The 12557-nt window shown below is 57.1% G+C and overlaps 1 protein-coding gene across 1 annotated transcript; it reads right to left on the reverse strand.

The window, feature by feature from the left end:
* Positions 1-3500: 3500 nt before the first annotated feature.
* On the reverse strand, positions 3501-8507 carry BDKRB1 (bradykinin receptor B1). Its single transcript, XM_004699104.2, has 2 exons — positions 8469-8507; positions 3501-5007 (listed from the first exon to the last, which is right to left on the reverse strand). The coding sequence occupies exon 2, from the start codon at positions 4993-4995 to the stop codon at positions 3949-3951; it is 1047 nt and encodes a 348-aa protein (XP_004699161.1). The 5' UTR covers positions 4996-5007; positions 8469-8507; the 3' UTR covers positions 3501-3948.
* Positions 8508-12557: the final 4050 nt, after the last annotated feature.

The following is a 12557-nucleotide window of genomic DNA, read 5'->3' on the forward strand; positions in this document are numbered from 1 at the left end:
TGGTGGTGTACATCTGGTGGTGGTGTACATCTGGTCCCTGTGGTGGTGGTGTACATCTGGTCCCTGCGATGACGGTGTACATCTGGTCCCTGTGATGACGGTGTACATCTGGTTCCTGTGAGGGTGGTGTACATCTGGTCCCTGTGATGACGGTGTACATCTGGTCCCTGTGAGGGTGGTGTACATCTGGTGGTGGTGTACATCTGGTCCCTGTGGTGGTGGTGTACACCTGGTGGTGGTGTACATCTGGTCCCTGTGGTGGTGGTGTACACCTGGTGGTGGTGTACATTTGGTCCCCGAGATGGTGGTGTACATCTGGTCAACATGTGAATTCGAACCGACTCGACTGTATGTCACAACATCAGCATCGACTGGTCACAGGGTCCCATGTACTAGAGATCGTGTTGTGCTGCAGGACCAGCGGCGGTGGCCTTCTGTCTACTTTGCACCAGGTTGTCATTGGCCTGGGCCCAACGTGAGGGCATCCTCAGTAGCACCCCTCAGCAGGGTGCTCAGCAGGGTGCTCCGGGGTGTTGCTTGGTGAATTCCTGCTGGGAGACGCAGAAATGCCATTGGCATTGCTGTCACACCAGCCTGGGGATGCCAGCCTCTGCTTCGGCAAGTTACCTGCCCACCTCAGCCTCTTCCTCTTCACCTGGAAAAGGGGCTCCGTGGGGGCAGGAAGGAGCTGCACTTGCTGCCCACAGCTGACGGGCAGGGGTGTGTGTGCATGCCTGACCATCAGGGCCCTGACTACTCGCTGTGCAGGGCGTGGGTGTGGGGGTCAGAGCTGAACCCCAAGAGGACCTGGACCTCCTCTCATTGTGCCCACGCTGTGTTCTCAGTGCCTGGCCCAAGGCAGAGGCGCATGAATCTGTGTTGGGCGAAGGAGCTCAGGGAGAGCGGCGGGGGCTTCCACGTGCCGGGAGAAGCAGGACATCCGGCTCTGCTGTGGACCAGAGAGGAGACCCAGAGGTTCAATGCTCAGGGAGGACGTGGCCGCTCACAGAAAGGTGCTCAGCCTGCAGTCACGTGGGGGCTCTGAGTCAGGCGCTCCCGTGCCGGTGGTCATTGATGCTCGGTGCCAGGGGGGATGCCCCCACCCACAGCGACCTGCCCAGCCCTGCACTGTCTTCTCAGTTGTTGCCTTTGATGAGCCGTTGTTGCGGCCACAGTGACAATCCAGCTCCTTGGCGGCCTTCCTCCTTTTCATTGATCCTCTATTTTACCGGGCATGATGCCCTTTTTCAGAGACAGGTCTCTCCTCAGCGCGTGTCAAAGTATGTGAGAGGAAATCTCACTGTCCTCGCCGCTCTGAAGCATTCCGAGGCAGACCGGTTAGCCCTTCGGTTACTTCATGGTGCGTTTGGTACTCTTTGATAGCACCGTAATCCCAGTGAGCCACGTCTTCGTCAGCTTCCTCATTCATCGCCGGCTTTCAGGACGACAGCCCGGAGACCCGATGGAGCGGACAGCTCCGTCACACGGGGTTGTCATGCGTTGCAACTAACTTGATGAGACCCAGCACCATGCAATATACGTGATGGCAACCCCCTCAGAGGCATGTGTAGAGCCGCCTGTGTCCACATAGCACATATATGCAGTTGGGTCCCCAAACCAGCCCCAATCCCCACTGTACTTTCGGGGGAACCACTGGGAGCAGGGGGCCTAGAGCACAAATCAGGAGGTGACCCCTGATGGCCTCTGTGGTCCTGGTGGTCTAGCCCATGCTAGTCTCCCCAAGTCTCATCTCCAGCCTCCAGGAACCCGGATCCCTCCTTTCTAGAGTGAGTCCGTTGACTTGTGCTCGTCTCCCCCAGTATCTTGGGGTCTGCTTGCTTCCTTCACCCCATTCTGTGAAGACTGACATCAGACCCATGGACTGCCCCCTCCCCACAAGATCCTCTAGCAGACCGTGTGCCTGTGGGTCTCAGTGGACATTCCGTCCTCCATCTGTCCACTCCGTCCTTTCACTGCCTCCTCTGCCCCACCCATCTACTTCAACCACCCAATGCCGCGCCTCTCTGGTCCTCATCCTCTCCCAGATGCTCCACAGGCTGCTACTCTGGGCCCACAGCCTCTGATCTTTCTCGCTCTCTCACCTGGATGTGCTCACTACACCTGTCTTTTGTCTGGCCCCTCTCCTTCTCCCCCTCCCCTTGGTCCCGGAGTCTGATCACTCTCCAGCTCCCTGGAAGGATGACCATCCACCTCACTTGGACCAAACCCCCGTTGCGGGGGAATTTGACTTCCTCGGGCCCACTGAGCATGACTAGAATCAACTCTCCCAACAAGTTCACAACTCCTCACTTCAGCTGGGTCTTCCAAGCAGCCCGGACCTTCGGACCTCCCGGAAGCTTCCTTGGGGCCCTCCTTGTTACTGATGAATGTGGGTACCCCCAGGGTCTTCATTCTCTTAAAACCCTGATCTCTGTATGCTCCGCCTCCTTGAAGCCCAGCGCCCTGCTCATGCCCCCTTCCCTTCCACCTCCGCCTTGGAGCCTACAGACCTACCTGCCCCTCCCTCTTGTTTGTTTCCTCTGTCTGGTGGGGGAGGGGGGATGTCTCATTTTCCCCATTGGCCTGGAAAACTTGCTGCGTGGGATTCTGCTTATACGCCTCTTCCCCCAAATAACCCTCTCTAACAGCCCACCCTCAGCCAGACTCGCTGGGTGTCCCCTTTCTGTGGCCACCCAGCACCCTCTGCTCCTCCTATCCCCCATGGTAGCAGCCATCACCCTCTTTTAACGACCCCCCATATCATCTGTGGTGCCATTGGGTGATGGGCTCCTTGAAGGCGGGTCCACCCCCAGTGGACCGCTGTAGCCCTAGGAGCTGGAGATGCTGACGCAGCAAGTGTCCTCTCAGGAGTGGCTCCCTCTCGTCCACCTTTGGGTTTCGGTTACATCTCCACCCGCCTCCATCCCTGTCTCCACACCGCTACCTTCTACCTTCACAGAGACTTCTCAGGTAGCCCTAGATTCCCTGGAAGAAGCCGAGCCTTGCCCTCTGCCTGCTCAAGGTGCAGTGGGCTTAGGCCATTCTCCTCCTCTGTATATTATGTTACATTACTTGAATCTCTGTTTTATTGGTGCAGTAGGCTACGAGTTGGGCTGTTAACCGCAAGGTCAGCAGTTCAAAACCACTAGCTGCTCCTCAGGAGAAAGACGAGGCTTTCTACTCCTGTAAAGAGTGACAGTCTCAGAAACTCACAGAGGCAGTTCTACCCTGTCCTACAGGGTCACGATGCGTTGCATCAACTCAATGGCAGGGAGTTTGAGTTTTGGGTATTATTATATCATATTACACTACATGTTTAGCTATGTGTATCTTAGGTCTATGTAAACTCCTTGTGTGGATGGGGTGCCTAGGTCTATTATCTCTGTATTCTGAGCATGTAGGCTAACATGACTAGAATGGATAAATGGAAATGTGTTAATAGACTCTTGCTGGATTTTGGTGTTAATTTCTTATTGCCGCTGTAACAAACGAGTTCGTACTTGGCTTCAAACGACACACATTTATTCCCGTACAGTTCTGGAGGCCGGAGTCCAGAATTAGGGTCAGAGGGGTGAGAGTCCAGGGGTCAGCAGGGTGCTGTGGGATAGCCCCTGTCCTGTTCCAGCAACGGCTCGAGGCTGTGTGGTGCCGGATCCCTTCCTCACACCCTTTGGTCTCCTGCTTTCACCATCACACCTCCTCATTCTGCAGGCAAACCTTCTGCTGCTGCCCTCCCATCGGGGCTCTGCGAATACCCCAGCTGTCCAGGAGAATCTCCTCATTCCACATCCTTCCTTTTACCACTCCGGCAGAGCCCTCCTTGGCATTAAAGATAGTGTTCACTGTACCCAGGATACCGGCATCTTTGGGGGCCGTTGTCCAGCCGAACCCAGTACTGTTTGTTGTGTAGAAGCTGCGTCTAAGGACGTTTCTCGACTCACTGCAGTCTTAATTCCGCCAGAAGAGTTGGAGAATCTCTTTCCTGGCAGACAAGGAGGCAGCATCCCGGCTTCCAGGGGTGTACTGCTTATAAAACTCCCGGACCCTGGTCCTGAAAAGCTGGCCCATGAAGACGTAAATCACTGGATTCAGGCAGCTGTTGATGAAAGCGAAGAAGCTGGCGAATTGCATGCCCAGGTCCGAGAACTGGTCCCAGAAGCAGCCCTGGAGGGCGCCCACCCGGAACAGGAAGTCCAGGAAGGCAAAGAAGTGGTAGGGGGCCCAGCAGACCAGGAAAGTGGGCACCAGCGTGAGGATCAGCGCCGTGGTCTTGCTGTCCGAGGAGCCCCCGCACCTCATGCTGCGGACATCCGCCCGCCTTCGAAGGACGGCCAGGATGTGGTGGTTGAAGAAGGTGATGGCAGCCAGCGGCAGGAGGAAGCCCAGCACACTGAGCTCCACCATCCTCGCTGTGTGCCAGGCCCACGTCTCCTGGGGGAACTGCAGCACGCAGGCCGAGATGTTCAGGCCGGGCATGGTGTCGACACCTCGCAGCAGGAACGTGGGGATGCTCAGGAGGCCTCCCATTGCCCAGATGAGGACACAGGTGACCTGGGCCTGCAGCCGCTGCCGCCGCTGCCTCCAGGTGGCCATGGGATGCACCAGCACGCGGTAGCGGTCCCAGCTGATGGCCACCACCAGGTAGATGCTGATGAACAAGTTGGCTTTGATGACTCCGTTGACCAGGCGGCAGAGGACAGCTCCAAATGGCCAGTTGAACTGGTTCCAGATGTTCTCTGCCCAGAAGGGCAGGCCCAGGACAAACACCAGGTCAGAGGCTGCCAGGTGGGCCAGGTAGATTTCTGGCACACTCAGGCGCCTCCGGGACAGCAGGAAGACAGACAGGACAAAGGTGTTTCCCAGGAGACCGAAGCAGCAGATGGTAAGGATGAGCGTGGGCAGCACCTTGGACAGCAGGCCCCATGCCTGGGCATCTTCACAGGACGTGGCATTTGGCTGGAAGAACTGACTCTGGTTGAGGGGCTGGGATGCCATCCAGTGAGTGACCTGAAACACAACCACACGCATTTTTGTGTACATACGGCCCAGGGCCACCTTTGGAGTTCCTGGGGTGGGAGGCACGAAGGGGTGCAAAGGGTGGAGACTCTCAGAAGAAACTTGAGGCTCCCCGGGGCACCCCGGAAGAAAGGCCTGATGCTGGATTGTGGGAAGACCGGCCGTTGAGAGCCCTCTGGAGCGCAGCTCGCTCTGACCCACACATGCCCATCACGCGTCGGGACCCATCGGCGCCTGCATTTGTGCTACCGCGGCAGAATGGCATTGTCAGGACAGGTGAACCGGCCAGCAAAGCTGAGACTGTCAGGCCTAGGACCCTCAATAGAAATGTTTGCTGCCCCTTGGCATGAAGGACAGACCAAGGCTCTGAACCCAGAGTCTGGGTCCCTGCAGACCCCTGTCATGCTGTGAGTCTGCATGTCACCCCATCTTTCCTACAGGGCTCTGGTGAGGGCTGGCTGTGTTGGCTCTGCGGGCAGTGATGCCTGGCACAGAGGAAGCGCCCCCTGGGAGCTGCTAATTAGTCGTATGAACAGGTGCACAAGTATCTCATGGGCACCTCATTCATGGCCGCACTTCGCCAGGGGCGGGGCGGGGAGGGGGCATGGTGAACATGCCAACCAGCCCCTTGTGCTTACGGTGCTCACGGACTGGAAGAGGGGTCGGTGACCTCAGACGGAATGAAGCATGGTGAGCCCTCACAGCAGACCGAGGAGCTGCCCTGCCCTGTCCGTCCCGTCCCTGTGACCGGCTACAGGCCAGGTCCCTGGCTGGTTTTCAGCAGTAGGCTGCTCAGCCTCCCTTCCTTCCTGGTCTGCCGGCTCTTGGGAAACACCCTGAACATCAGAGGTGGGTGGTGCTGCACATCAGGTGCTTTGGCCAGGAATCGAACCCAGGTCTCCTGCATGAAAGGCAAGAGGATCTCCTACAGCCCCACCGGGGCCCAGGGTCCCCATGGCAAAGCCTCTCTGCTCCTCCCGACCACCACCCTAGGGAACTAAGGCAAATGAGAGTCATGTGTCTTCAGACTCAGAGTCTTTACCACAGGGAGGCCAAGGAGGAACCAGATAGGGGGCTCCTTCTGGAGAATCCAGAGACCCCATAAGTCTTGTGCTCCCCACCTCTCCATCTCTTGAAGTATGAGGGGAGGTGACCTTGAACATACAGGTGGAGGGCCATATCTGTCCTGGGAATTTCAGACCCGGATAGCTCTTGGGGTATGTGTGGAAGGGGCCCTGGCTCCTGTGTCCCTGTGAAGGGGCGCATGGCTGGTTGAGAGAAAGGCTGCCCGGGGATGGCTGTGTCCCAGGGAGTGGGGCTGAAGGGTGGCGCAGGACACTCCCAGACCCTGCGATGGGCCCACTTTATGTGTCCAAGGGGTCTCTGCAGGTGTGGGTCCTCGGACCAGCTAGAGAGGGAGAGACGGGGTCCTGCAGGACCCCAGTGGTCTGAGGCAGTCAGCAGGGGGCAGGAGGAGGCAGGAAGGCCAGAGTCAGAGAGAGCTGAAGACGGAGGAGGGGCCACAAGTCCAGGGCTGTGGTTGGGTGCCTTGGGACTTGGGAGGAGGCAAGGGAGTGGGTGCTCCCTGGAGCCTTTGGAAGGAAAGCAGACAGGCCCGATGATGCCGACCCATCGCCACTGGCTTTACACTTCGGCCCCAGGGCTGTCAGACGACAGATAAACATGCTGTTGTCTTTTGTAATTAAAAGATCATTTTACTGGGGGCTCTTACAGCTCATATAACAATCCAGACACCAATTGCATCAAGCACATTTGTACATATGTTGCCATCATTCTTTTCTAAACATTTCCTTTCTATTTGAGCCTTTGGTATCAGCTCCTCTTTTCCCCCTCCCTGCCCCCCTCCTTGTGACCCCTTGATAAATTATAAATTATTATTATTTTCATATCTCCCTTCCCCCACGGTTTCTGTTCTTCCCCCCCGTGGGGGGGCGAGTGTGGTTATGTGTCTGTCATTTCCATCGTTTTCCCCTTCCTCCTCTCCGCTCTCCACCTTCCCCCTGCCCTCCTGGAATTGCTATTCCCGTAACAGCTGAAACATGCTGTTTTAAGTCACTCCCCCAAAGCCAAACTCACTGCCAACAAGTTGATTCTGACTCACATCCACCCTAACTGCCTCTGCGGGTTTCTCAGACTGTAACTCTGAAAGGGAGGAGAAAGCCTCCTCTTTCTCTTGAGGAGCGGCTGGTGGTTTCGAACTGCTGATGATGCAGGTAGCATCCCAACATGCAACTCTGCCACCAGGACTCCCCCCCCCTTTTTTTTAAAGACAGTTAGTTCACGGCAAATTGTTGTGGGAAAGCAGACATCAGGAAGCAATGCAAGAGGCGAGGCTGCTCTCTGCCAGGAACTCTGACGCTGCCACCTGTGCCCACGGGCACTCCGACTTCAGTTGTAGCCTGACTGAGTCAGCACACCCCGTCCTGTCCTCCCTCGCCTGCCGGGGAGCCGACTGTGGCCGTGGCCACTCCAGCACACGTCTGCGCTCAGTTCAAGGGGTTGCCATGGCGGCCAGGGGAGACGTTGTCTTCTCCAGCACCGACACCGGCCCCCGTAGGTGCTCAGCACCCAATCCCAAACCAAAGGCCTTATCACGGGGCCGATGCTGACTCCTCGAGACCGGACAGATCAGCGAACGGCGGCCCCATGGGGTTTCCAAGGCTGTAAGCTTAGGGAAGGAGACAGCTGTGCCGTTCTCCCACAGAGCGGGCTGAGGGCTTCAAACCATCCGCCTTTGGGTTGGCAGGTGAGCGCTTCAGCGCCGTGCCACCAGGGCTGCCTCAGTGCTCGGTAAGGAGCAGCCAGTCCTGCCAGGAACACTGCCCATCCTTGCCTAGACACCAGGCTGCCTAATAGCAACAGGGCTCTCTCATCTTTAGTGGGTCTTTCCTGAATTCTGTGAATTCGCTGGGGTGGGGGGCTGGGGGAGAAGACTTTTTTCAACAAATGTGCTTTCTTCAGCAGCTTTCTGACAGGGCTGATCAAGGTGTGGTGAGAGAGCTGTTGTGAAGCTACAAACCACACAGAGAGGTGTTGATCTCACGGGATTCTGCCAGCAGCCGTTTGGGGACCCCTGGATCTGTCTGACATGGGGAGTGACTTGTGGCTGTCCCCCATGTAGCCAGGGCTGGGGGCTGGATCCAGCCCTGCCCTGCGGTCTCAGCTCCCCTGAGGGAGAACAGCTTTGCAGCCCCCGGGACCTGCTAAAAACACTCTCTCTCCTCCTCCTTCTCTTCTGGGGAGACCAGGGTCCCTCCAGCCAGGCACACCCCAAGTGCCTCTCACCTTGAACTGGAACGGACACACACAGGGAAAGCAGAAGATCTCGGCAATACAGTGAAATGGAAAAGGAATCTCCCTCCCTCCTTCTTTTTAAGAGATTCCGATCTTAACCTTGACTCTCATACAAGAAAAAGATGGTCGCCACTTACCTGGGTGGCACTTGTGTCTGTGCTCGCAACCTAAGCTGGGCTTTCTGGTGTGAGCGCTGCCTTTGGACGTGTCTGGGTTCTGGGAAGCCCTGCGCCCGGAGACTGTGGTCTGGTGGTGGCTATTTCTAATTACATAACCTCGGCGTCAGTGATCTCACTTGAAGGATTGCAGTAAGCATGAGTCTTTGGGAGGCAGGGCAAGCAGGCTGGGGCTTTGATAGGAAAATTTCTCTCACTCCGGGGGTGAGGAGAGGTTAGTCAGCTACTGCCTCCTTTTCAGCTTGGAGATTTCCGGGGCAGCCTGAGAGAGACTCCATTCAGGAGTGGAGTGTGGCTCCTGGCGTGCTGATAGCCCGTGTGGTCCTGTGAGCCCCGTGGCCCTCTCCTGCCCCAGCCTCCATGGAAGGGAGGGTTCTGGTCCACCTCTGGCTCCTGACGAGTGAGGGCTGGCACAGCTTCCTGGGAGAGCTGCCTCGAGGGCTGTGGATCAGGAGGGACAGACCTCCTGCCAGCACCTTCTTCCCCAGTGCAGAAACAGGGTCCATCGCTGAGTAAGCCCAGCTTTTCATTGTCCTGACCTTCCTGGGCAGCTCTGAGAGCCCCAACTGGACCCACAGCATTAAGCCGAACTCCTCGAGACCTCGAGCGGCAGACCATGCCTGCGTCTCCTTGCGCTCTCGTAGCAGGAGAGTCCAGAAGTGAACAGAAGATTCCAGAAGCTTAGGTCAGGGTCTCTACCATGGCGGGTCCTTCTTGGGGCATCGTCCTGGATCTGCCTTGCTCCCTGGCTCCTAGACATCTCTTACGCAGCCCTGTCTCCCGCGTGTGCGTCTCTCACTGCCACCGAGTCGATGCCGAGCCTAGAGGACAGGGTAGAACTGCCCCTGTGGGTTTTCAGGACGGTGGGACTCTTTACGGGAGTCAAAAGCCTGGTTGTCCTCCCTAGGAGCCACTGGTGGCTTTGAACTTATGGCTCACAGACCGACATAGGTGACATCTGCCATTAAGGTTCTTCTCTGTCTAGTTGGCTCTGTTTAGCGCTCAGAAGAGATTAGGGTTAGGACCCACCCCACCCTGGCATGGCCAGCTTCTTTACCCTCTCAAAAGAAAAATGCTAGTTCCCAACAGGACGCTGTCCACCGCGCCAAGAGCCAGGAATTCAGCACTGATTTGAGGGTTACTGAATTCAATCCGCCACAGACAATAGGACTGGGGCCCTGGAGGGGCAGTGGGTTACACTCAAGGCTACTGACTGCTAGGTCAGCCGTTCGAAACCACCATCTGCTCTGTGGGAGAAAGCGGAGGCTTGCTGCTCCCATGAAGACTCACAGCTTCAGAAACCCACGGGGCAGCTCTCCCCTGTCCCGTGGGGTCTCTGACTCGACTCGATGGCCGGGAGTTTGGCTTGCGTTCTTGAGCTCTCTGAAAGTGAAGATGCTTCCGGCTGACCCCCTAAGTGCTGACGTCATTTGCTGCAGAGCTTGGCTCTGGCTTCTGCCGAGTCACTCCCCAGTTGCAGGCCCCCCTCCCCGCTGGCCCTCACCCTCCTGCTGAGGCACGTGAAGCCCCACCCTTGGGAGGGGCGGTGCCCCGGGCCCTTCTCAACCAGCTTCTATCTCACTCAAGTGCAAACTCACTGTCATTGATTCGCACAGAAGGAGCCCTTGGTCCTGTGAGGGCCCCTCTGTGGGGACAAGCTGAGCGTCAGCTCCTCTAGCTACCCCTGCTTCCCGAGGGTGGAGCAGGGACGTCTTGCACCAGACCAGATCTCTTCAGTGGGGCCTTCTGGTCACGTGGACATCCCACAAGTGCCACCTGTAATTCCTGAGCATCTTTAACCGACAAGGTCCTCCTGGGCTTGGGCACAAGGCTGGCATTACTGTGTGGTAACCGGAAGGGTGGAGGTTCAGGCCTACCCAGGCCCCCCCCCCCCCACCAAGAAAGGGCTGGTGATCAGCACCTGAAAGACCCCTGGAAAGCCGCACGGGGCAGCGTCCACTCTGGCACACGTGTCCACTCTGAGCACCGTGGGCTTGTCGTCACCCAGAGGAAGACATCGCGCCCCAGCCCTTCCCACTCCGTCTTGGGGTCACGAGGCTGGCTGTGCTGTCCTTGCTCCCACAGGGCGGTGGGTGGGCCTGTGGAGGAGGATTCCTGGGGACATGCGTGCCACTCTGTCCTCATGCTTAGTTAGAGCGAGGAGTCCCCACTCTGTCAGAAGGGGGAGGGGGGCGCTTGGTCTCAGCTCATTCGGAGCCAGAGACAAAGGAGGAGTCTGGCCTGAGGGTGGAGGAGTCTGGCCTGGGTGAAGTGGATGGGGCTTGGTCTGAGCTCCGGGGAGCCTGGCATGGATGTTGGGGGAGCCTGGTATGAGAGAGTGAGAGGAGTCTAGCAGGCGCCTGGCATGAGTGAGGTGGGGCTTGGTCTGAGCGTGGGGGAGCCTGGCCCGCATTGGGTTGGGAGTCTGGCCACGTGTGGCCTGGCCCTCTGGAAGGCCCTGCCTGCCCTTGTGCCGTCAGTGAGCACTGAGTAAACCTGACCGGGCAAATGACCTGCCAGCCTTGCCAAGGTCAGGCCCCACCCTGTGAGCAGCGTGGAACGTTTTCTCCCAGAAATGGGTTTTCCCTCTGCCTTGTCCTGGCAGGGGTTAGGAAGCAGGCTGTGGGGAGTGGGAGCCTGCAGGGTGAGGGGGTCTAATCTGCAAAGGGAAAACAGGCTCCTGAATCTGGCGGGAGGTGGGAGGGGTTAAGAGGAGAGGGGCAGTGGGGCTCATGGGTCGAGTCCTTGCAGGAGACCTCCCCGCAGGAGACCTGGGTTCAGTGCCCCCCCGTGGACCTCACGGAGGCTCGTGTGTTGCTGTGATACTGAGCAGATGTCAGCGGAGCTTCCACAATGAGGTGGTCTAGGAAGAAAGGCTTGGCCACCAACCTCCCCAAAGGGGGCTTCCCAACCAGCCCCGGGGATGGCGCTGGGCGGGGGCATCTTGTTCGCTGTGCCTGGGGTGGCTGGCAGCTAACACCATGCACTCATGTAAGACTCCATCTAGAAGTCGGGGCATACCCTGACCTGCAGTGGTGGTGGGGTCTCCCAGAAAGTGAGGGTCCAAGCAAGACAACCCCCTTGACAACTTCAATCAACCTTTCTCCATTATCATGATGTGACTGATTGGTCCAGCTGCGAGGATTTTGATTTATCTTTGACAGTGAGTTGTGATCTATACTGAAGGCTGCCCTTCTAGATCCTCATCAGCAGGGCCCTCAAGTCCTCCCCACTGTCAGCACGCAAGGTTGTGCCATCTGTGTATTGCAGGTTATGAGTGAGCCTTCCTCCAATTCACATGCTTCTTTGTGTGTTCCAGCTTCTCTGGTGATGTGCTTAGCGTGCAGACTAAGTAGGATGAGAGGAGACAACTCAGACACACACCTTTCTAGATTTTAAACAAACAAATCTGTCTCGGAAGAAGACACTTCAAGACAGATAAACCCCTCAGAAACAGTAAGAGGAGTAATGACGCCCTGAGGATACGAGAAGAGAGGAGGGGAAAGGTGGGAAGGGGGAACTGATAGCAACGGTGCGTATAACCCCACTCGAAGAGAATGAACATCAGAATTTTAGGTAAATGTATATATGGATGGTGTAAGTTACAGCAAACCCCTGAGGTAGTTAGTTTAGTGTGCCAACCTGGCCGATACACACATGCGGGGTTAATTGAAGGGTGGAGGGATAAATGGCTCACCTTTCTAGTTCTCTGGTCTCTTGCTTTCTGTTGGTCAGACCAGGGTGCAGCTGCCTTAGCCAGTTCCCTGCTTCAGCTGGCATGGCGCCCTTCCTGCAAGATGTCCCTGAGGAGAAGCCACACGGATCTACCCCGATGCAGCCCTGGGTGCTGGAGCAGCCATGTGGAGACCCCTGCCAGCGCTGAGATGGTTACACCTTCACTGACTCGGCTTTCCTCCTGCAGTCGGCATCATTGTGTCTGTTTTGTGAGAGGGAGGAGGACTTTGTGGATTGGAGTTGGACATATGGGTAAATGGGTTAATGTTGGACTTGTGGGCTTGGGCAGCACTGGGTTGGGATGTTTTCTTGATG

This window comes from Echinops telfairi, unplaced genomic scaffold, assembly GCF_000313985.2.
Source record: "Echinops telfairi isolate 266 unplaced genomic scaffold, ASM31398v2 ScPeMD7_18;HRSCAF=68, whole genome shotgun sequence".
In the NCBI taxonomy this organism is placed as follows: domain Eukaryota; kingdom Metazoa; phylum Chordata; class Mammalia; order Afrosoricida; family Tenrecidae; genus Echinops; species Echinops telfairi.